The 24,776-nt window shown below is 39.2% G+C and overlaps 1 protein-coding gene across 5 annotated transcripts in view; it reads left to right on the top strand.

Moving 5' to 3' along the window:
* Window positions 1-24,776, top strand: part of LYRM4 (LYR motif containing 4) — a 95,380-nt gene that overhangs the window by 14,511 nt on the left and 56,093 nt on the right. For 3 of the 5 annotated variants that reach the window (XR_004361051.1, XR_004361052.1, XM_032712543.1), the window contains exon 2: window positions 11,490-11,610. The exons of 1 other annotated variant lie outside the window; for it this stretch is intronic. Coding sequence is in view for 2 of the 4 variants with exons in the window: in XM_032712543.1 (XP_032568434.1) it covers window positions 11,490-11,610 (121 nt within the window). In the remaining 2 variants the exon portion in view is untranslated. Of the gene's footprint in view, window positions 1-11,489; window positions 11,611-12,281; window positions 12,473-24,776 lie in introns of those variants that run through there. One more of the 5 variants, XM_032712563.1, reaches the window with a different exon arrangement.

The raw sequence follows: 24,776 nt of genomic DNA, 5'->3' as shown, positions 1-24,776 counted from the left end.
CACCCAGAGTTTGTATCCATTGCATTTCTGGTTACTGTTCCACTCTTGATTAAGGATGGAGTTTTCAGCCCCTCTTTTTTTCACGCTAGTGTAATCACCGGTAAGGATTGTGAAGACTTCCATATCCTGTAACTAATTAAATAGAAAAAAATACAGAAAGAAATATCTAGTCCTCTTGACTCTCTCTGCCTTAGGTAGTGTTCACAGTGTACAAAGTAACCTGCATTCCTTTTTTTCTGAGCCTTGAAACATTACATGCATTGTCCAAATGCTTGTATTTACAATCCCAAATGTCTAAAAATAATATTCAGTACCCTGTTATATGCACAAAGTAGGATGGTGATTTTGTTATGAATTCCAAATTGATTTTTTTTAGGCTCTAGATTTGACTAATAGGCTTTGCATATATTAGAATTTTCTATGCTGCTAAGTATTACAAAGTATTACATTGTAATTTCAAGTATCCATCATTGTTGTCAAAACTGATGTTGCAGATTTGCTAAACTAAACATGCAGTGCTTTGCTATAAATGAGGGAAGGTCATTGAGCCATATGGTGATAGGATATCCAGTGGAGGATGTTTGTCATTACTGACTGAGTTATAAGGAACAAAGATTTTTTGATCAGCTATAAAGCTGATAGAAATGGATGAGAGAATTCATTCATTCATTCATTCATGGCTAGGCTTCGCGAACGAAGATTTGGGAAGGCACTATCCACTTTTGCTACAGGCACGCTGGTGGCTTATGAGGCCAATACGTGACAGACATATCCGATTGCAAAAGGCGCAGCAGAAAGACTCCTTAGATGGTGTATTTTGCAAGATACGGTTCTTTCTGCGTTGCCTTTTTTCCTCGAGAGTGATCCTGCGTGTGTTCTCGAAGGAGACAGCTGCATTATAGATGGTGTGTCTCCAGGCCTCCCGATTTGAGGCCAGAGTAGACCAGTTATGGTGATCAATATGGCCAAGGCTGAGATGTTGTTTCAGGGAGTCCTTGTATCTTTTCTTCGGGGCTCCTCTCTTGCGGCAGCCAGTGGCAAGTTCACCATAGAGCAGGATCTTAGGAAGGCGGTGGTCCTTCATCCTTGAGACGTGCCCTGCCCATCGCAGCTGCGTTCTCAGTAGCATGGCCTCAATACTAGTGACAGCTGCTTGCTCTAGTACAGATGTATTGGTCACATAATCTGACCAGCGGATGTTAAGGATTGTACGGAGGCAGCGCTGATGGAAGCGTTCTAGGAGACGCAGGTGGTGCCGGTAGATGACCCATGATTCGGAACCATATAGGAGAGTAGACAACACTATGGCTTTGTAAACACTGATCTTTGTGCTTTTCTTCAAGTGTTTATTACGCCATACTCTTTTGTGGAGTTTTCCAAAGGCACTATATGCCTTAGCTAACCTGTTGTCTATCTCTCCGTCGATCTTACCATCTGAGGAGATGAGGCTACCAAGGTAGTTAAACTGCTGGACTGATTTGAGCTCTGATTGGCCAATGGTGATGTGGGGATGATGGAAGACTTCCAGAGGTGCAGGTTGATGGAGGACCTCTGTCTTCTTTAAGCTGACTTCCAGCCCAAAGAGCTCAGCAGCATCTGCAAAGCAGGATGTTAAACGCTGCAGAGCTGCTTCTGTGTGGGCAACAAGGGCGGCGTCATCAGCATAAAGCAGCTCCCGGACAAGATGGTTTAAGGTCTTGGTGTGGGCCTTCAGTCGCCTTAGATTGAATAGACTTCCATCAGTACGGTATCGAATGTAGATGCCGTCCTGATCGTCGAGGTCTGCTGTGGCCCTTTGGAGCATCATGCTAAAGAAGACGGTGAATAGGGTAGGTGCGAGAACGCAACCTTGTTTCACACCATTCTTAATTAAAAAGGGCTCAGAAAGTGTGTTGCCATATCTGACTTGGCCGTGCTGATCCTCATGGAGTGAGATGATCATTTTAAGGAACTTGGGGGGGTGAGAGAATAAATATTGGATAATAACTTCAATGTTCTAAATCCTGTAACTTTCAGTATGTTGTATATAAGCAGACTGAACACGTGGTATGTTATTTCATTTGGATTGTTTAATAAATTGTATTTCTGGTTTATTGTTGTCTTGGTCATGAGGTGACTGAATCCTATCTAATTTCAATGCAATTTCTTTTACTAGATTCATTTTGGACTTACGATGCTTAAATCCCTCTATCTCAAAAAGCACAAGTTTATTTGAGCAAAAACCAAGAGGCAAAATTAATCATCTTTATTACTAGAATCTAAGGATCACTTTTACAAAATAAAACTTTGTTAGGGATCTGTTCAGTATGCTCAAAAGTACTAGTCTGTCAAGATGATGAACAATGCTTCACCTCAGGTGACCTTCAGAGAACTGTTTAAGTCTTTCATAAGTCAAAATATCTCATTTATTCTAAAACTCTATGCTAACAACACATTTCTGATACTCAATCCCTTTTCTCTTCTAAGGAACTAGCTTTATGATTTCCATATTAAAATAATAATATAGGTATTGTAGATGTTTTCTATATCTGAATCTTTACTTTCAGAAATAATACTGTTCTTCAGAAATGTTGTATCAAAATCTCATCGTCATCCTGACCAACCACACTGCAGTCCAAGAAGGTAGAATATCCCAAGGCTTTATGCCTTGCTGTTTAATTAAAAGTAAGCACTACTGCTTCATCAAAGGCAAATCATTTCCCACTGTCAAGTGGGAAATGCTTGCCTCCAGCAAGGCTGCTTAGCACCCAGTGGGTTTCTAAATGAACAGTAACAATCACCAAGGGGTGCACTATGTTTAGCCCCCTTCAGGGTACCCAAGTCACAAGCTAAACTGTCTCTCTTCTTAGAATGGAAGGGGAACCTCCAGCCATGCTGAAGAGTGAAATGTTGGCCACAGCACTGATTTTTCCAGGAAAATATGGTGGAATTTGTAATGATAACACACAGCAGGCCAGGCCTTTTTAAGAACTGTTCAGAAACACTAGCACAGCAAATGGAGTGGTGTATATCTGTCTCAAAAGAAAGAAGAGAGAAATCAGCTTGGTCAGGGTTTGAACTTGTAGTTTCATGGCATTCCCCACCTGGTAACTGGACTGTTAAGCTCCCCCAGTGTCCTGGTGAGCAGTTGGCAGGGACTTGGCAGTGAAAGCTCAGCAGAGAGCTATTACTCATTTCAGACCATCAGGATACTTTTCATCTGTAGGAAATTCTGGTTCTAGTTCCTGCAGCACATCCTTACCTGGTCCCTCGTTAACTGAACAACTTGTTCAATTGGGTCCTTTACTGGTAATCCTCTTTTTTAACCTCTCCTGCAATATAACATTACAGTTGCAACTCCAATTAGGATTAAAAGAATGCTTTCATTTGAACATCTTTACTTTTTCTTTTAACCTTGACCTTCCAAAAAACATTCCCTTCTGCAAAGATTCGTTACACTTAGAATCAAGCCAATAACTGTTTTTATTTTTAGAAGTATAGCAACAAAAATATATGTTTCAATGAATGGCAAACATAATCATAGTTAACTGTGAATAGCACTGATAGTATTCTGGGACCATGAAGAAGGAAGTGTTTGGTAACTGAGCTGTGTGCCCTGGCAGCAAGGAAGGCCAAGAGCAGCCTGGGATGTATCAAGAGTTGCTCAGCGAGCAGATTGATGGGAGCGATTGTCCCTCTCTAGTCAGTGCCTGGTAGATCATATCTGTAGTACTGTGTCCACTCTTCCCTTCCTCAGCCCTCCATACAGGAAAGGCATGGACAAGCTGAAGCCAGCTGAGAAGAAACCACCAGAGTGGCTGAAGCACTGGGAAAAAAGGCTGAGGGAGCTGTCTGGCTCATCCTGGAGAAGAAAAAACATTGAGGGAACCTAAAAGCAACCAGTAGATCAAAGTATCCAGAGGTGCCTGACAGGAGAAAAAGTAACAGCAGATGTAAAGTACAGGAAGAGGGGCTTTTCAGACTGGCTCTAAGGAAAAGCTTTTTCCTCATAAGGACAGCCAAACAATTGAGCATGTTTCCCAGCTAGGTGACCTGGTCAACATCCTGTTTTTAAAGACATGGCTGGACAAAGCTGTGAGTAATATAATCTGATGCCATCACTGACCCTCCTTTCAGCAGAGGATTTGGGAGGAGAGACCTTCGAAACTGTTTTCCAACATGAATGACTGTTGATCGTGTGGTCATCCATGATCTCTGCTTTGAAATGGGTACAGGCACAAACTGATGAAAAGATATAGTCAGAAAAATAAGTTCTTTCATAAAACAGCCACAAGTCTTTCTCTCTAAAAATCTGGGGAGGCATTTTTGGTTTTTGATTGATTAAAGAAAATGAAAGGGATCTCACGGAAAAGGTTGAAGTTTTTATTAGATGGTTTGAGCTCTGGGATGCAAAGTAGCAATATTTGCTTTAGAAATAAGCTACAAAACCTTGTATCTGATCATACAGCGTGTATCATATGCACTGGGTCACAGTCACCAGCTCTCAAATATGGTTTCTAATGTTCATCAATCTTTATTCCTCTTCTCTGTTCTTTGAGAGTAATCATAGACTCACAGAATCAGCTGGGTTGGAAGGGACTTCTGAGATCATCAAGTCCAACCCTTGATCCACTACCGCCGTGGTTGCTAGACCATGGCACTAAGTGCCATATCCAGTCTCATCTTAAAAACCTCCAGGGATGGAGAATCCACCACTTCCCTGGGCAGCCCATTCCAATGCCTCATTACCCTTTCTGTAAAGAATTTCTTTCTAATATCTAACCTAAATCTCCCCTGGCAGAGCTTAAGACATGCCCTCTCATCTTGCTGATAGTTGCCTGGGAAAAGAGACCAACCCCCACCTGCATACAACCTCCTTTCAGAGAGTTGTAGAGAGCAATGAGGTCTCCCCTGAGCCTCCTCTTCTCCAGGCTGAACAACCCCAGCTCCCTCAGCCTCTCCTCATAGGACTTGTGCTCGAGTCCCTTCACCAGCCTTGTTGCTCTTCTCTGGACCTGCTCCAGCACCTCAATATCCTTCCTGAACTGAGGGGCCCAGAACTGGACACAGTACTCCAGGTGTGGCCTCACCAGTGCTGAGTCCAGGGGAAGAATCACTTCCCTGGACCTGTTGGCCACACTGTTCCTGATCCAGGCCAGGATGCCATCGGCCTTCTTGGCCACCTGGGCACACTGCTAGCTCATGTTCAGCTTCCTGTCAATCCAAACTCCCAGGTCCCTCTCTGCCTGGCTGCTCTCCAACCACTCTGTCCCCAGCCTGTAGCACTGCATGGGGTTGTTGTGGCCAAAGTGGAGGAGCTGGCACTTGGCCTTGTTGAACCTTATAAATCCTCTCTCATAAAGTATCTCTAGTGCTGTTGTATTCCAAACATATGCCTCAGCAATTTCTTTAAACTTGTATTTTGTGTATTAGCAGAGAAACCAAGTAATGGCTTGTAGGTTTCTTTCTGTAGGCTTTTTGTGAAGACTGTCCAGTGACTCTGCTTCATTAGAAAATTTGAGGAAATAATGCTGAGTTAACCAACTATATAATTTTACTTTTTCTTTACTCTTCTTTCCTCCTGTCCCAGCATCCAGCCACCACCCTCACTCCACCAAGCAAATCCTGTTTCCAGGAATAAGCTTTGCTTTGATTTTTAGAAAACAGGCAGGTGGTGGTGGTGTTGTGCTATCTCTTGAGGTGGCAGTTCTGAAAATCTGTCTAGTGATGAAGTTTGAGGAACACCTTGATGATAAAACATTGCATCCACATCCCTCTGTTGGTCTTGTGTTTAATTAGACAAATTGAAACTACTTCCCTACGAAGTACTTACCTCCTAGTCTCAAACACACATCTGTTGTCAAATGTTCCTTTGTTTAGTATTAAATAGTAATTATGTGCAGCTTTTGCTTCACCTTTATTGGTGTCTTTCAATGAGACCTTTATAGAGGAAAAAAAAGTTGTAAATACGTACATATATATGAGTACACCTGCATATATTTATATAGATAATCATTCCCTCTGAAGCAAGTCTGTATATGGAGACATACATCTTCACTAATGCTAATAAAACTTTAAAGTAAGCTAAAACGATTTTTCTGCATATAGTTTTTTATTGTAAAAATTTTCTATTTTAAATGACATGTAATTCTGAAAATGTCATGTCAGTCACATGGCTGGGCTTCGCGAACGAAGATTTGTGAAGGCACTATCCACATTTGTTACAGGCACGCTGGTGGCTTATGAGGCCAATATGTGACAGACATATCCGATTGCAGAAAGCACAACAGAAAGACTCCTTAGGTGGTGTATTCTGCAAGACACGATTCTTCCTGCGTTGTCTTTTCTCCTCGAGAGTGATCCTGCGTGCGTTCTCAAGGGAGACAGCTGCGTTATAGATGGTGTGTCTCCAGGCCTCCCGATTGGAGGCCAGAGTAGACCAGTTATGGTGATCAATATGGCCAAGGCTGAGATGTTGTTTCAGGGAGTCTTTGTATCTTTTCTTCGGGGCTCCTCTCATGCGGCAGCCAATTCTGAAAATATCATAAGGCAAATCTCATCTGGTGCACATTTTGCTGGTAATAATGGAAAATTCTGAAAATTCATGTTGTTTCTACCTTAAGTTAATAGATGTTAATTGGAAGGCAGCAGTCATAAGAAAATATAATTTAGTGAGAGAAAGCTGACCTTTTTATAAAAAGGATCCCTCACTTGATATAATGGTACTGTATTCTAAATCAGTATCCCACTTTTGTACATTGTGTCCTTAAATAAAAGCATCATATAATTCATTCCGGAATTATTAACCCTAGTGGGCTTCCTAGAGGTTGGCTACTGATCACTTGCCTTAATTTGTTGAATACAACTCAAACTAATAAGGAAAAGTGCATTTTACTCTAGACCTTTTTTGAACGTTGTGAATATTCTAACCTGCTGGGCTCTTCCCTTGTACTCTGCTTTGCTTGCACAGTATATGTACCCCAATCCTCCTATCTTTGCATGTGCACTCAATGGCTGACAACTTATAACAGCCATTGTTTTTGCTGTATGTTGCCTATAACTGTGGTGTGATCTATTAATACACTGTGCTTGTTGACAATCACAAAGACAAGAGATGTCAACATGTTTGTAAATGTGTCTTGGAAAGATGACTTAAGCCTTTAACATGTTGTGATACTGGTAAATGCAAAGTGGTTCTGAGAAAGACATTGTTTGGCCAGTTTTATTTTGAAAGCTTGGTGCTATGTACTTAAAAAGCAAGTGTGTTTGCTTGATGTTTCACCTTCTTTTCTTACACTCTGGCTTAGCAAAGCACAAAGATTTTTAATTTTTTTTGGCCACGTGTGACATAAGTAAACATTTTGAAATAAAAATATCTAAATCCCCGAGCAGATACTATTTTCTGAAGTACCTCAGTTGCAATTTCATTTTCCATTAATAGTTGTTAGTTCAGACTTTGCTTCTTACAGGCTTCATTTTTTTGAGGACACGTTAGGTTTTTGCTTGTGCTTCAGAGAAGAAAAAAGAGGAACTCTTTCAAGGTAGAGTATTAGGACAAATACTGTTTTCTCTGTGTTTTTTACTGTTATGTAGAGCCATTGTTGTCTCTTAACATTAGCAGGTAGTGCCCGTTGCCTGTGAGTCTGCGGTAATGTTTTGGCCCTGGTGTTGTTCGCACATTAACCCCCAACTACTCTTTCTATTTTCTGCTGATGTCCATCTGTTACCTTGTGTAGCCACCCACCTGTGGTGGCTTTGGTCTGAAGCCGTTGCACCAAGTCTATTACTCATTGAGTACATTCTTTTGATTTAATTGGGAACTAATTGTGTGACAGATGCATGTAAGTTGGGATCACAAGAAGTGTTTTGAGTGTGCACAGTAAGAGAGTGCTGAGTGAATATATTCAACTGTACACTCTTGCTTGGGCCCCACTGTCACTAGCTTGCTGGAAAGTCTTTGCAGAAGATAAAATCAAAGGTGTTCTCTTATTGAAATTTCAGTGCACGTGGATGACAAAAGCAAAATGCCTTATTGCATCTTTCAGCCATTATTCAATATCTATTTTCAAAGAATAGTGAGAAAAACAGTGCATTCTGAAATGTAGTTCGAGTTTTCATTTACATTATGTTTCTTAATGAATACTACTGCATTAAGAATTAGATCTTTCCCAAAGGTCTATAGGAGCTCTTTGAGTGTATGTATCCAAAATTGCTTTCCCATTCTGTTTCTCTGGAGAGTTTACTTGGTACCTTCTCGCTGAAGAGTCCCCTTTGTTTACATGACTTGCTTGGCCTTTCTGAAAGGGATCAATTGCAAACTATATCCATCAAAATTAGTACTGCTGTATTCCCTCCTCCTCAGTGCTGATACTCATCCAATCCCATGCAAAGTATATGAAGCTCACTAATCTGGAAACAAAAAAACCAAAACAACAAAAAATGAAGTTAATTCTTATAGTACGTAGGCCTTCTGTCAGGTTACCAAGTTGATCTGGCTCACTTGGGGCCAAATCAGACTGACTGCTCATCTAAAGGAGGCAGAGGGAGGGTTTGTGCCTACCAGGGAGCATGGCAAAATTGCAGCAGCTCCTCTTCACTCACACTGGCTTAAACTTGTTGCAGTACTGTATGACCTCTGTTCCTTAGTGCCCCCTTGGATAAATAATCATCCATATAGTACAGCCACTTGTTCAGTTGCCAATCTGCCTTTCGTCTGCCTCTCTGTCTTCAGGTAGTGCTTCTTTTAGGTTACTCTTGTGAAGTTTCATAAAGATAACCGCTGTCACTGGCATTTCAAGCTGTGCCTTCAAATGGTACGTTTGGTTTTAGTATTTATGCTTCTTGAACTGAAAATACACTCCATTAGAGTAGCTGGTCACCTGAACACTCTGTTCATCAACCAGCAGATCTTTGGAGTAGTGCTCTTTAAAAAAAAAACCCAACAGATACATGTCTTAATGAACAAGTTCTTTTCATAGCATGTGTATCTTTACTATATGTTGCTTACATACACTACTGTACTTTCAGAAGAGCTCCGTTTTTTCATGGACTTGAAGCAATATCGCAGTTCTTACGGTAGTTCTTGCTTTTAGTGCCTACTCAGTTCAGAAACTCTTGAAGTGGAGAGAGTGCTGAGGTTTGGATTTGATACTGCTCACAGCTGTTGTTGCATATAAAAAGTTGTTATTTAAAAGAAAAAACACTCACAAAAAAACCCTCTACTCCAAACCTGCCAGTTTGTTTATATCTTAACACTTTTTACATAATTTTAAAGAATTTGAGTGTTGGTAAAATGTTCCCCTGGCACGTCTCAGTAGGGAGGAAAGTATGTTTTACAGTCATTATAGTATTGGGTTTGAGCTTTGAATTGAGCTCATCCTTATTTTAAGTGATATATTGAATCTCAATGTAAGCTTGGTAAAGAGTAGTGTCAGGATATAGAGCTAGTCTTTAAAGTGTGTTTAGAGAATAGTGGGGATACATTGATTTAGCTGTAGAATTAAGATTGTGTTAAAGACTATGTAAAATGACTTCCTTTGGGTGTTAATATTCATAAAAGTTTAAAGAAATCATAAAAGGTAAAAACAGTGCAACTTTATGATTATAGATAAAAATTGATCTGTTTTCTAAGTATGTATCTCTTCTTTCTCAACAATTGTTGGATGTAGTGAGAGGAAGAGAGACAAGATGTAACAATTAATGCATCATATGTACAGAACAAAAAAAAACCCACCAGCTGTAGGCATTATACTGAACAAGAATTTGCTTTTGTCCCATCTATCTTTTTTATGTAGATAGCATTTACTCGTTTGTATTGCATATTGAAAGACTTGTACCCACTAATGGATACTTGGTGGTGGTGTTGTTTTTACTTTTAAGCTAAATATGTTTATGTTAGTCTTTGTATCTCTTGGAAACATGTCCTTTCAGAAAATATATGTTTCTGCACAGTTTAACCTACATATGTATATGGGGTGATTTGAAATCAATCCATTATCAAGCAACAGAATTATACTACATCCTAATGATTTGAGGTTGTTTCTTTTCTAGAAGAAATAATCACCTTCCCCTTCAAATCTTGCTGGGACAGCAGCTGCAGATGAGAATGAGCTTCCATATTTAATACATTCTATTAACTTCAGACATACAAACACACACACACTCACTCCTGCACCCCCGTGTCACATTATAGGTGAACAGGCCCTAATTAAAAGCACGCGCCATCTGCCAGTGTGCGGCAGCAGAGTGGCACTCCATAACCATCCTGATTCCTGTGATTGAAATGTATTATTTATGAGCTCAAAGAGAAAATACACTGCTTGGCTGGTGAAAGCTGCATTAGGAGCTGGATAGCACCATCTAATGGAACAGAGTGCCACTGGCTATTCATCTTCCCTCTTCTTCCTCTCCCTTCTTCAGTCTCTTCCTGCAATAATTTTATTTTTCAATGTTGTCTTTGCATTTTTTGATAGAGTTTTAGCCAATTTTGTCTCTCAAGTTTCACTGTTATAGAAGATTGAAAAGGGTTGTTGAAATATTAAACTATTTATGGTATTTGCAGCAGCCTTTTGTTTCCTTCCAGTGCCACATGTAGGGTTTTACTTTCTGGAGTAAAAGTGATATTGATGTGATGTGGTGGTACAGAATTGGGACACTATAGAGGTAGCTGAGCAGGTTTAGTTTACTGCCATTTCTCCTGCCCCTCCCAAAGACCCATGTAAAGAAAGTATCTACCTCTAAGTCTGAAAATTTTATTTTAATATGGAAATGGGCCCCATTTTGTATTGAGCAGTATTCTGCAGGCTGCAGTTGGAAAGAAGAGGCAGTTGGAAAAGGCTACAGCTTTGAATCTGCCTCTCTGAAAGCAGAGATCATAGCATCTTCCTGCTTGCAGAATAATGTCCTGTTATTGCTTCTAAGTGGGGAAATGGATGAGGAGATGTTGGAATGAGGGGTGAAATATACCTTGGCAGGAGAGGAAAAGGATGACAGGGAAGGAGTCCTTTTCGTTATGGCTGGTCCATCAGTCTGCCTTTGTTTGCTGCTAGTTTACAACATCAGACCTAGTAAAAATATATAATGTATTTAGTGACTAGCTCAATGACCTTTAAAATATGCAGATTAAGAATAGTCATGCTGATTCAAAATAATCTGGGGAATGACTTTCTGGTCCTTAGGCTTTTGTTATGTTCTTGAGCTTTGCAGTATTCATGCCAGGCATCCAACAGTATTGTTGCAGCACTAAGGATGGATTGATATGTGAAATATTAAATGTTTCTACAACAGCTTCCAGTAAACCCACTTTTTTTTTAATTAAAGAATCTGGACACTGTTTCAATTCTGGCAAGACAAGACCCTGAATAAAAAGATATAGGAATAAAATGGGGCAAAATATGTATGTGTATGTGTGTGTATGCATTTTTTTCTTTACATTAGCTTGTTTTAAGGAATGTTGAAATTTCGTAAATTGTGGCACACCTGTTAATACACATCTTCCTGTTTGTGTTTAGAACATATGCCATCAGAAGGATAAGAGATGCCTTCAGAGAAAACAAGAATATAAAGGATTCTGAAAAAATAGAAGAACTAGTGAATAAAGCCAAAGCAAACCTAGAGGTTATTCGTCGGCAGGTATGTTTATTTCTCTCATTTTATCTAAGAGTTGTACCCTCCTCAGTTAACTATCTTATGCCACTGGAGATGGAAAAAATAGATCCTTGCTCAAAACATCCATAGATGAATGTTGATTTTTGTATGTCCGAGTTTGAAATCATGGGAAACATCTGTTTGTACACGATGGTTGCAATAGGGGGATTTAGGGTTGTTGGTTCCATTAACTGGAACAGGCCTTGCTGTCAAAAGTTTATATACTCTTGTTACCTTCTCTGCTGTTTGTTTTGCTGTCTCTTCACTCTGCTTCTCTATTCTGCCCTAATTTTCCTTTGAATCTGTTTCCTCTAGGTTATGTGTATTAGATTCCTTTCTTCAGCCTTTCCTCCTCACATCATAGGTTTAGAAGGGTGACTGTGACACTCACTTCAAATAGTCTTGCCTTCTTCCATGTCTCTTTTTTCCTATGTCCTGATACAGTGTTAGAACGAAAAAATCCTAAAGTGAATTAAGTAAATTCTGGGTAAATGGGTCCATACAGCATGATACATTTTTCTTTGGAATATTTAAATCGCTGGTAGTATTTTTCTTGTCTGAGTACCATTTATAACATCTCATTTAGACACAAATTAGACTTCATTGAACTTTAGATACTTTTTAACTTCTCATGCATACCCACTGTCTGTCTATAGTGACCACTGGAAATTAGAAGGAAGCAAGTTTCTACATCTGAACTCTCTAAGGGCACTTGCAATGCTTAAGCAGTTCCTCCTTGCAAAATCTTCACTTGCTGACACCAGTCAGAGCTCAGTAGTACTTTTATTAAACATCAAATGAATATGTGCACCTGTTCCTCCATGGTTTGTTTTAACATGTGTCTTTAAACAACCCACAGGTCAGTTAGATGGATTATTTCAGTAGGAAGCTGGGCCCTTTGATTTGACAATTAAGTATGAATACTTAGGTGCAACTTAAATTGTTTCTTTGGCGTGTCTTCTTCCAGGAACAGGTGTTGTTTTGTGCTACCATAGTTTTGCTATCTTTTTTTAACCTAAACACTGCTATTTTTGTATTTTAAGTGTTTCTCGAAGAAACAATTCAGACTGGATTGCTACAATGCAATTGCGTTTAAATATTATGGTGTTTTTTCTCGTATCTGTAGGTGATGATAATTAGTCTTTTCAGCTCTTATTTTTGAGGTTTTGTCTTGGAGAGCCTTGACATCCTTGATACATCTCCAGGGAAGTACTAGAGGCTGGAGAATAAAATGAAGGAAGGGGTGTCACAGGAGAAGAGTCGGGTATCACTTGTACAAATCTGACCTAGTAGTTAGTCTCTTGCGTTCTAATCAGTAAATTTATGTATGTAAAATACTTAATTATGACAAACAGATTGGCAGTCAATGCTCCACTACATACTACCCTTTAAGTTAGTATGGGATACAAAAATTACTGCTTAAGCTTGCTATATGTATCTTAAATGTTCATCATCATCATCATGGCTGGGCTTCGCGAACGAAGATTTGGGAAGGCTTTATCCACATTTGTTACAGGCACGTTGGTGACTTATGAGGCCAATACGTGACAGACATATCCGGTTGCAAAAGGCACAACAGAAAGACTCCTTAGATGAAGTATTCAGCAAGACACGGTTCTTCCTGCGTTGCCTTTTCTCCTCGAGAGAGATCCTGCGTGTGTTCTCAAAGGCTTCCGCTGCGTTATAGATGCTGTGTCTCCAAGCCTCCCGATTTGAGGCCAGAGTGGACCAATTATGGTGATCAATATGGCCAAGGCTGAGATGTTGTTTCAGGGAGTCCTTGTATCTTTTCTTCGGGGCTCCTCTCTTGCGGCGGCCAGTGGCAAGTTCACCATAGAGCAAGATCTTAGGGAGGCGGTGGTCCTTCATCCTTGAGACGTACCCTGCCCATCGCAGCTGTGTTCTCATCAGCATGGCCTCTACACTTGTGACTGCTGCTTGCTCAAGAACAGATGTATTGGTCACATAATCTGACCAGTGGATGTTTAAGATTGTACGGAGGCAGCGCTGATGGAAGCGTTCTAGGAGACGCAGGTGGTGGCGGTAGATGACCCATGATTCGGAACCATACAAGAGAGTAGACAACACTATGGCTTTGTAAACACTGATCTTGGTGCTTTTCTTCAAGTGTTTATTACGCCATACTCTTTTGTGGAGTTTTCCGAAAGCACTGTATGCCTTTGCCAACCTGTTGTCTATCTCCCTGTCAATCTTGCCATCCGAGGAGATGAGGCTACCTAGGTAATTAAACTGCTGGACTGATTTGAGCTCTGATTCGCCAATGGTGATATGGGGATGATGGAAGACTTCCTGAGGTGCAGGTTGATGGAGAACTTCTGTCTTCTTTAGGCTGACTTCCAGCCCAAAGAGCTCAGCAGCATCTGCAAAGCAGGATGTTAAACGTTGCAGGGCTGCTTCTGTGTGGGCAACAAGGGCGGCATCATCAGCATAAAGCAGCTCCCGGACAAGATGGTTTAGGGTCTTGGTGTGGGCCTTCAGACGCCTTAGATTGAACAGGCTTCCATCAGTACGATATCGAATGTAGATACCGTCCTGATCATCGAGGTCTGCTGTGGCCCTTTGGAGCATCATGCTAAAGAAGATGGTGAATAGGGTAGGAGCGAGAACGCAGCCTTGTTTCACACCATTCTTAATTAAAAAGGGCTCAGAAAGTGTGTTGCCATATCTGACTTGGCCGTGCTGATCCTCATGAAGTGAGATGATCATTTTAAGGAACTTGGGGGGACAACCTAAACGTTCCAAAATCTGCCATAGACCTTTTCTGCTCACAGTATCAAAAGCCTTGGTGAGGTCGACAAAGGTTACATAAAGACCTTTGCTCTGTTCCCTGCATTTCTCTTGCAGTTGTCTGAGAACAAATACCATGTCTGTGGTGCTTCTGTTGGCTCTGAAACCACACTGACTTTCAGGTAGGATCCCTTCAGCTATAGTGGGTATTAGTCTGTTCAAGAGTATTCTTGCCAGGATTTTGCCAGCAATGGAGAGCAGAGTAATACCACGGTAGTTTGAGCAGTCAGATTTAATACCTTTCTTCTTATACAAAGTGATGATGACAGCATCACGAAGGTCTGAAGGTAGTTCACCGAGCTCCCAGCAGCGCACCACAAACTCGTGAAATTTGGTGTGGAGTGCAAGGCCCCCATGTTTCCAGACTTCAGGTGGAATTCCATCAACCCCAGCTGCCTTGCCGATTTTTACCTGCTGTATGGCCTTGAGGGTTTCTTCTAAAGTGGGGGCTGTATCCAATTCATACTTTACTGGTTGTTGTGTGATGGACTGAATTGCTGAGTCTTGGACCACACGGTTGGTACTGAAAAGAGTTTGAAAGTGTTCAGACCATCGATTCAGAATGGAGGTTTTATCTGTTAGAAGCGTTTGGCCATCAGCACTGAGTAGAGGGCTTTGTACCTGGTATGTGGGCCCGTATGCTGTCTTCAAGGCTTCATAGAAACCTTTGTGATCACCCATATCTGCGCATAATTGAGTTTTTACAGCTAGATCGATCCACCACTTGTTCTGGATGTCACGGAGTTTCTGTTGGAGCTTGCTGCATGCGAGACGAAAGGCTGTTTTTCTTGCGTGACAGGATGGCAGTGCAAGGTGTGCTTGGTGGGCGGTTCAGTTACCAACCTGTTGATGTCTGGTGTCAGGTAAGGTATCTCTCAGCCTCGGTACCTCGTGGGCTACTGCATGGGGTACCTCGCCTTGAGAAGCATCCCTGCTCAAGGGACAGTGGCTATGGAGGGACCTCGTGGCTGCAGATATTTATAGTGTAAAGTCTGTGATGTGGAGTCAGATTTTCTGCTGTGTTAATGCACTTAACCCGTCTCCAGGTTTTTGAGTGTGGTGCTGAGTTCTCACCAATAGCATCATACAATAGGATTAACTTCATTTATGCCTTCTTGCTGTGCCTCTGCCTGGACCCAGGTTCAGTTGTTGAAGTATCTCTTAAATCAAATCTTAAATGTCAAACTTGTAGAAATTTTCCAGACAAAGTATAAGCGTTCAGTTTTGGAAGGGTTTATCTTACATATTTCCAGGAGTAACAGACAGTAACACACAGAGTAACATAATACACAATGGAACTTTTTAACAAAAAATAATCTGATAAAAGAAAATTATTTTATCAAGATAATTTTTTTACACAAATCCCTATAAGACTTGATGTTTGGGTAATAAAGATTTTTTTGCTGTAAAAAATTGAGAACTTTTGTGCTTTGCAGAACTTCTGTTATGTTTCAGTGTCACTCACTTTCAGCTGTAAAGCAAGAGATAAATATTGTAAAAACAGCAACTGTCTTTAAAGCCAGTTTTTCATTGGGACTATTAAAAACCTTAGCATCTAAATTCATAGTAATATTTACTTGCTCTTAAATTTCATCATACTCTGTGGAAAAAAATTCATTCTTCCTCCCCGTTTAATTGAAGATCTAAGTAATGAAGTCATTATTAAGACTTTATATTTAAAACTAACCAAACATAATATAAAGTGTTTTTATTTTTAAATGCAGAAGTACTGAAGCAAACATGAGATGTAGCATACAGTTTTTTGCTAAGTTTGGGGTTTATTATGATGTAGATCATCTTGGTATTGCCGACTTTTTCATAGTATGTCGGTAGAAATTAAATAATATCCCTCTTTGTTGACAATTTATTGTTACTCTAAAATCAAATTTATATTCACTTTACATTCTAATTTATGGTTTAGTCATCAAAGTGACCATTGAAGTGTGAGGTTCATAAATAACTATTTGAATCAGCCTAGTGGAAAATGTGAAATAGTGACAGATTACTGTCATTTTGTTCGTGTCAGTCACTGTACGATTTGCTTCAGTGTTATAAAAGTAGCTTTATAATGCTGAAAAGCATGGAGGAACATTAATCTCTGCCTTGATCCTCCTCTGCTTACTATTGGTTTCAATTTTAAAAATAGTCTGTCTACAGGAAGGAACAACTCTAATTCTTTTTCAACACTATAAAGATTTTGCATGTGTGCGTTTACTGTGTAAACAACACAATTTGCGGTGTCTTTCCTGTAAAGAAAGGTGTTGAGAGAAATGCGTTGTCACAAGTAAGTTTGAACCAGAAAGTTTTAAAAAGTTCTGAGGCAAACTCTTGAGGTCCTTTGAGGATTTTCATAACAGCCATTCCCCATGGAATTAGTCATGCTAATATGACTTCATTTGTGAGTTTCCATTACTATTTGGAGTATATTATCAGTAGGAGAATTTGCACTGAAATGTACTGCTGCTGCTGAAATTTAAGATTTATACAAGCCACTTTGAAGATAGGCTAATACTGAGTGTTTTGAAGTAGTTTTCTTTGTGGCATGCTGTCTCTCAAGTTTTGAAATGAAAATATAAAAGTGAAATTCAAAATATATATTAGACCTGTGTGCTCTGATTAAAGCCATGTTTTATTTTATAGATCTCATTCTTACATATTCCTCCATAGTACTTTCTCCTCAGTTTTATATTGTAACTACCAGCCGTCTTCTTGGTAGTTTTGCTTTGTATTTTGTTTTTCCTGGCAGCTCTGAAGGCTTTATTATCGATTTTACTGGTTTTGACATCACACAACTACAGTACTCTTCAGCAGTTTTGATATTTCACAGCTTTCATTTCTCTTTTTAAATAATCCAAACTGATTAGAATCATGGTTTGTACAAACCTTGAGCAAGGAGACAAGAAATGTACTGTGAGCAGTTAGACAGGACACGTGGATGTGCTTCCTTTACAGCTATCTGGTCATTGGTGCTTTTTTAAGGGAAGAGATGAACTTTTCTTTTGAATTTGTTTTTCTTCAGGCTTGACCTCTCTTACTGTTCCCTTCAGATGTGTAGAAGAATGAAGGAATGTGGTTTTGAAGCATGATAACTCTATTAGAAAGGTTCCACTGATAATGATAACTGTTGAGTACTTCCAGCATTTTTCACATTTGCAGCATGTTGTAAGGTGCATTCTAATCCTTGAAATATTCATTGACTGTAGTAACTTTAGCTTCATTTCTTTTAATAAAATGCTTCATGAGTATGCCTTGATAAAAGCCAATGTCATACTTAGTGGGAGATTTTGGTCTTGTATTCCTATGTTTCTTTGTATTCAAAATTATTAGTATGGTCTTGTTTTGAAATTTGTGCAAAATAACAGTTCTTTTGGATTTATTTTTTTTAGCAAGCCGAATTGTCAGTGCAGCCAAGTACTGTGCCTTCTTGAGGTGTTCATTAGCAGTATCTTATCTTGGCAATGTCGTAAATTTGAGTAACAACTGAATAGAAGTGGAAATTATACTGAATGAATGTACAGATATAGCACTCATATTATTATGAACTGGAGATAATATAGCCATGGCATAAGGAAATTTTCTGTTAATCAAAATAGCATAAGTATTAAAGCATGTTTAATAAATATTAGCAAGACAAGCAATTTCAATTATAGTCACTCTAGAAAACAAAAGCTAGAGGTACTATCTTAGTTTACTGCACCTGCTTTGGATTGATTGCTCATCCTTTGAGCAGCAAATATTCCCATTGTTTTCCGTAGTTCAGTTCTAGTAATCCTGTGATTTGTTTTCAGCAATAGCAGGTAAATTAGTAAATGTCAAGGTGTATGTATTTATGGACTGAAAGCATTTTGTTGAGTATTGGGAGTCTGGTACCAATTTACACAGTTGTGAGCAACACTGGAATTGACTGTCTCTTATGAAACTTTAGGAAATATTCTGTATATCTGAACATAGTTGTGTTTATACTGCAGAGCACTGTAGGCTAGATGCCCTTTGCAGGAGAAGGTTCATTATCAAAAATCTAGTTTCAGGCTACAAGTCGTTTTTCTGTCTAATTTTTATGAATATGTAAGAAAGTTGCAAAAAAAAAATGTGTTTCATTATGTTGGCAGCAGTTTTGAAACCAAGAGAAAAGAATAGCTGGAAAAGCTTCTTGAGCACAGGGGCCAGCACCCACACTACTGTTCAGGAATGTGTATGGTATTGGCAAGTCATGTTTTCCTGCTGGCAGACAATTACATTGGAGCTCTAATATGATTTCCTCTTATCAGGCTTGTGACTGCAAGGAAGTTTTAAAATCACAGATTAATTTACTGTTTTTCTTGAGAATCTCCCTGAATTTTATCTTCTTTTCTTTTCAGCTTCACAATGGCAAATAGCCATTTTTCTACAAAAAATTGTAGACTTACAGTTCTTCAATAAGAGGAACATCCTTGGAAGTTTGTTGGGTTTTTTACTTGTGTAATATATTTGTATTTATTACAGTTGGACCTCATGTTCCAACCAGGATAGAGCCAACAGTATGCACAGAGAACTTTTGTTACATCTCAAGCCATTTAGCTTGTTGAAGCAAGTGTAGACACAGTAAAGTTTTCAAATGCCTCATTCACAGTAGGAAAGCAGGAAGTGAGTGGCATAATCAAAACATGGACAAAGATCCTACTGAAAGTTTTATCAAATCAGTACCCAGCATCAGTGCACTATCTGTACACTTCTAAATCCTTGGAATTGCATCTAGAATTTAGCAAATGGTTGGCACGAGCCTCTTGCACTTCTCTTCCTCCTAGCCTGGTAGTCAGTTTTTAATTGCTTTAGCAGATCATGAATTCTCACTTGATTGGTTCCTTACTTGCATTTAGCGAAATTATACTGGAAGCTTAAGGCAAAGCCACAAACCAGATTTAAATCAGCTGACTTACAGTTTAGAAGCCATTGGGGGGATTTTTCTGTGTTTGTTGGTTTGTTTGTTTTTTAAATTTCAAAGATCTTTAGGGTGATATTTTTAGATATTTTCTTTCCCTTAAGGTCATTTAAATGCTCAAGTTACACTTATATTGCATGCAGTTTGAAAACTTCTTTATAACAGTAACCTTCCAGGAAGAATATGATTAAGACAGCAGTGGAAATCCTGAACATATATTAAATTTCAGTGCTCTTTGCTTGGAAAGAGACCGAGATGCAGGTAGAGGAATGTATAACATAACATACCTGTCTTTCAGTAAACAAGAGAAAGCTTGAAATTGAAATTGGGAGGCAGTAAATTCAGAGCTATACTGGATTTATATTCCCATAGGAGAGTAAATGCATTTTATATACAGTAAATATCCATGTGGTTTTGGGGATTGAAAGGGAGGAGGAACAAAGAAATAGGTGTTGTAGGAGTGACTTTGAGAAAGGGTTGGTAAATTTAAGCAGATACCCAGGTAAATCAGAACTTGTCCCTTTCCAAGACTTGTTATCAGCACAGTCTACTTTGTCTAGCTTTTTCAGATACCTTTTTCATCTTGGCCTGTAAGCTAGCTTTGGAGATTTGGAATACTGTAACAGATGCCAAAAGCTCAGAGCTGTCATATCAGCTTAATTTCTGGCATCTGAGGGTGAAGGAAGTGTAATAGACATTTTATTCGTCTTCAGGTGGCATGGCTCTCCAGGTTACACCTGTGTGAGTCCCCAGAGCAGTGTTACTCCTTAGGCTTTCATTTAACTGTCCTGATGGAGAACAAGATTGTGTTTTCACAAGTGATTCGCTGCCGTTTGCTTTGCTGACTAAACTACAAGTGGCAGGTTCTGTCTGCAGTATTAAATACCAAAATAGACCCTGCATTCAAAGTAACCTTTAGGTCACCAGCAGAGGCAACTCGAGGATAGAATAAAGCTTTGTCTTTCTGATCTAAGAGCTCAGGGTAAAACACAGCATTTGAGGTATGCAGTTACCTTTCCTAAAAAAAAAAAATAAAAAAATAAAGACTGTTGAGTGTTGGCAGCTGCTTTTAAAATACTCTAATTACATGTCATAAAGAACTGTCATTATTTTTGTTACATGTATTAAATGGCTACTCCAGTGAGGTTGGGGCCTTATCATAAATAGTAACAGTAGTTATATAATGCATCCAGAGATCTGGGCATCTGATGTTATGCACAGAGGAGGGCTGTCTGAAGGACAAGAGAAGGACTCACTTTCTCATGAGCAATTTGGAATGGCAGTATGTCACATCCAATCAAACAAATGTTAGGTATAAACTTCCACATAGAAAAGAGTGAGTTTTATCAGCCTGGCTGGTCAGTAGCTCCTTGAAATAGTTAGCAGCACTAACCATTCTGTGCTCAAGAAAGCTTCAGAAGCAAAGGCGGCTCACATTTTCAGGCAGAAGTGTTCATCTGCCACTCCTTCCTTGTGCTTCCAGTTCTCCTGGGCTCAGCCCAGTGTGTAAATGAATATGGTTCTTAGGGGTGGCTGTTGCAATAAAACTTCGAGGGGGACCTCTTCCAAATGAGGTAACAGCAAGTGCTTGTGTTTCTTAGTACAAATAAAACATAGTGTCAAGAGAGGGAAAGCAGAAATAAGTGTTGAAGTTTTGATCACAGGTCAAATTACTTCTGCTGTGTTACTAATCTGACCATGTGATCTTGCTTTGATGCCTGTCAGTCTGGTTTGTAGTGGTGCCCATTGAGGGAGGGTTTGAAGATTGAGTTTCTTGCATTAAATTATATTAACCTTTGAGTAACTTTCTGTCTTTCTTGCTGTATGTGGTCTACTGCAGAGCAGAACATTTGTGGAGCATCTCTTTATTACTGAATAGGAAAAGGAAAAGTATGGCAATTTTCTGTGTTATTTATGAAACATATAACCTAGTAACAGCCTTATATGTGTAATGTGACTTATGGTTACATCAGATCATTGATCTTTCAACGAACATCCCTTTTCAGGGGTAAACCCGTTTTATGTACAGCTAGACCTTCAGGAAATTAAAGAGATTGCTGTTTGGAGGACTTGTGAAAAGAGTGAGAAAGAAAAGTCCTGTTGTTACACTAGTGATCTCTTGATCTCCCACCATTTGTTGATTGCTTTTTAATCTGTTGTTGTTTTCTTTTTTCCTTGCTCAGAAAACTTTCCTTCCTGGTTTTGTACTGCTTATGAAAAGGAGACAGCGTTCAGTTCAGTGGTGCAGCAGCAACTGAGCCGGCACGCTTCCCTCCAGGAGGAGCTTTGGCACATTTGTCTGGTGCCTCTGATCCCCAGGACTGTGTTTTGCTGCCCTTGAATTGCAGTCTGTAGTTCAGGATGACGATGTTGATGTTGACACCCTCACTATACAACAAGTCACCTAGTCCTGTAGCTGTGGTACAGTGGGGTTTTTTAATGACATTTTCTGTCCGTCCGTTTCCCCCCCTCCCATGCTCATTCATCAGTATCTCAGTATATTACAGTTACATTTTCTCCCTTCACAGCTAACAACGGGAAGAGAAGGCACTTTAGCTCCTCCTTAAGCTACTTGAATTCTTTTCTGACCTTTCAGATGCTTCTCAGCACATTGAAAATGTGCTGTAAAATCATCCCCTGCCACTCTAAATCAGGTGCCTTTCTTTTGTTTGTTTCTTTCACGGATAGTTTGTCAAGTCTAAAGAATTTATTCTCTTGTTCATTCTCAGCATAAAGGCAGCCTGCAAAGAGCTCCTGTTTGTCCTATTTGCTTCAAGAGTCTGGTTTCACGCGTGCTTTTTATTTCCCCATCTTATTATCTTCATGCTTCTTCTGTTGGTTCAGTCACTAAAACTCTTCCATTATTCCAGTTGCAAAGGTGATGCTTTTTTTCTTATTTTGAAAATGCTTGTCAAAATGAAAACTGTTTATAAAATCCACTAATGTTAACTGTCATTTAATAAAAATCTGAAAAAAAAAAAAAATAGAAAAGGAAGCTTTCTTCCCTGTCCTCTGTGTCTGGTGTGCCTGCATATATTGTAATCTTCTGGGGATCCACTGAATACTCCTGAGTTTATCATAGCACCAAACATGATCTCTCTCACTAAGACCATTTAAATGAATTTGCAGCCGGATAGATTCACAGTGATCTGGTTTTATTTTGACAATAAACTTATGTGTGGCCTTCACATAAAAGCTCTTTCAAACAAAGAAGCTTTATCACTGATGTGTTATGTTTCAGTATTACCTTTTTTGCAGTAATTCAGATTCTGTCTATTGTCTCTGTAGTAAGATGCTTGTGTTGAGGAAAATGTCTTTGATCCATCAAGTTGTTATGAAGGCCAAGATTTAGGGAAGAAAGTTGCTAGACTCCAGTATCAGCATGTCTCATCCAGCCCTTGGAAGTTTAAGCAGGGAAAGCTGTTTTCTAGACAAGACTGTAGAGAGAAAGTTTAATTAGTGTTTACGCAGTCTCCTTGGCACTTGGTGCATTGCTGCTGTCTTTAGCTCTGTGCTTTCTGAGGTGAGCCTGGGGTTTTTTTGTCCATTAAAGGCTATAGCTGCAGTGCCCTTCATCTTGGTGACAGGCATTATGCCAGTACATTCATTCTGAAAGCAACTAAAAAGCAGAAGAAAAAAGAAGCCTAAACTCTTCCAGTCACATTTAAATTTGACTTATTCTTGTTGTTGTTTTCTCTGGGTTACATCAGATATATGTTTCCCCTCTTCTAGGTATGGGCTGCCTGAACATCCTTCCTAGGCTATTTTCTTTGCAGGGAGTAAACCAGAGTTTCAAGTTCACCTTTATAATTTGGTCACCCATAGAAAGTACATAAATGCGTAGTTTGAAACAAAGATCTGCTGTTTATGCTGTAGAAATAATATCCTGTCCCTCACCAGAGCAGTTATGAATATTGCAATATAGTGGCTAAATAATACATTCATAGTTTTTCTCCTGTGAGCATAATTCACTGCTGAGCAGTTGCTTTGGTAATTTTTAACCATATTTTTGTCCAAACGTGTGGTTAATGAGAGCATTATATGACTTAATCACTTAGCTTTTCACATTAATGCAGACCTTGTTTGTAATTTTGTTGATTTTGTTGTTGACCCAATGCTTTGGTTCTGTGTTCAAATTATCTTAATTTTATTTGAAAGTACTTTTTGTCTCTCAGAAGTCTAATTTCTATACACATTTGTCAGTAGTGAATACTTACTGGGAGTGATTGCTGTCTAGCTGCTTGTGCCAGTATACCTCTGGGAGGTTAATCAATCTTGTGCTTTTTAATTGACATCAATAATGTGTTTACATTTATCAATATTTCTTAATTGTCAAGTTATAACAGTGGAACATCAATAATAAATCATGCCAATGGTTAACTTCATACATTAGATTTTTAAGAGTTTCCTTAAGCAGTTTGACATGTTGTAAATTGCTTTTAAAATGATGTATCTATGCTCGTGGGGGAAGAGGAGAAAAAATTGGTATGCTAAGTTGTGCTGTAGAATAACACTGAAGAACTAGCCCATTGACAGTAACATACCTTTGCCACATGTATGGTATGCTTTATGGGGAAAAAAAGGAAGTAAGTCTTTTCAAACTGCTTGTTTTATTGCTAATAATTCTGTGAGTATGACAGTACTCATACATTTGTTGTGTCATCCCCAGGGACTTGTCAAAGCTGGGACTTTTTCTGTTCTCTCAGCTGTACAGGCAAGGCAGAGGGCAGAGAAAATTACTCGTGCTACTGCTCCTTTACAGAAGTAGCCCGATTTAGCTGTGCATTTCACCAGTGTCTTTAAGATACTGAGGTGGAAATTAAGGAACTTTGTTGAACTTTAACCATGTATTTAAAGACTTGGGCTCCTAGGGAACGAAATTATTTGCCCAGGTTTGCAAAATATGCTTAGAGCAGGAATTAAGGTACGATATTCCTAGTCTTACAACACTATCCCTTTATCATCTAACTCAATCTGTTCGCTATTCCCTTTACACCTAAGCAGCAGTATTCTGGAGGAGGAAATCTACCTAGACAGAAAGCCGGCAGGATGCTGATCACATTGTATCAGTCTTACCATGTTTTATGGGCTACATAGAAGACAATACTAAACTAAAAACCCTGCCTAATTAATAGTGAAGAAAGACTTAGTAGTTAATGCTGTTATTTTCTACGTAAGTGAGAGCCAGTGTGAACGCCAGGATAGGAAAAAATAGAAGTAGGGAAGCAGCTGTTTGTATTTTTTGCAACTTCACTTGTCTTTTTAACTGAGATCCTTAAATTGAACTGCAGATTTTCAAGTAAACATATATATATATACAAAAATTCAGATAAAAGTCCTTATTAACATTGTTAAACTCAAATATGATACAAAATTAATTATTTTAATGTCTTACTCTGTAGAGCCTAATTTTACAATGCTACTT

The sequence above is a fragment of the Chiroxiphia lanceolata genome, chromosome 1 (genome assembly GCF_009829145.1).
Source record: "Chiroxiphia lanceolata isolate bChiLan1 chromosome 1, bChiLan1.pri, whole genome shotgun sequence".
In the NCBI taxonomy this organism is placed as follows: domain Eukaryota; kingdom Metazoa; phylum Chordata; class Aves; order Passeriformes; family Pipridae; genus Chiroxiphia; species Chiroxiphia lanceolata.
The sequence above is the reverse complement of the archived record's forward strand: the minus strand, read 5'-3'. Positions and strand labels throughout refer to the sequence as shown.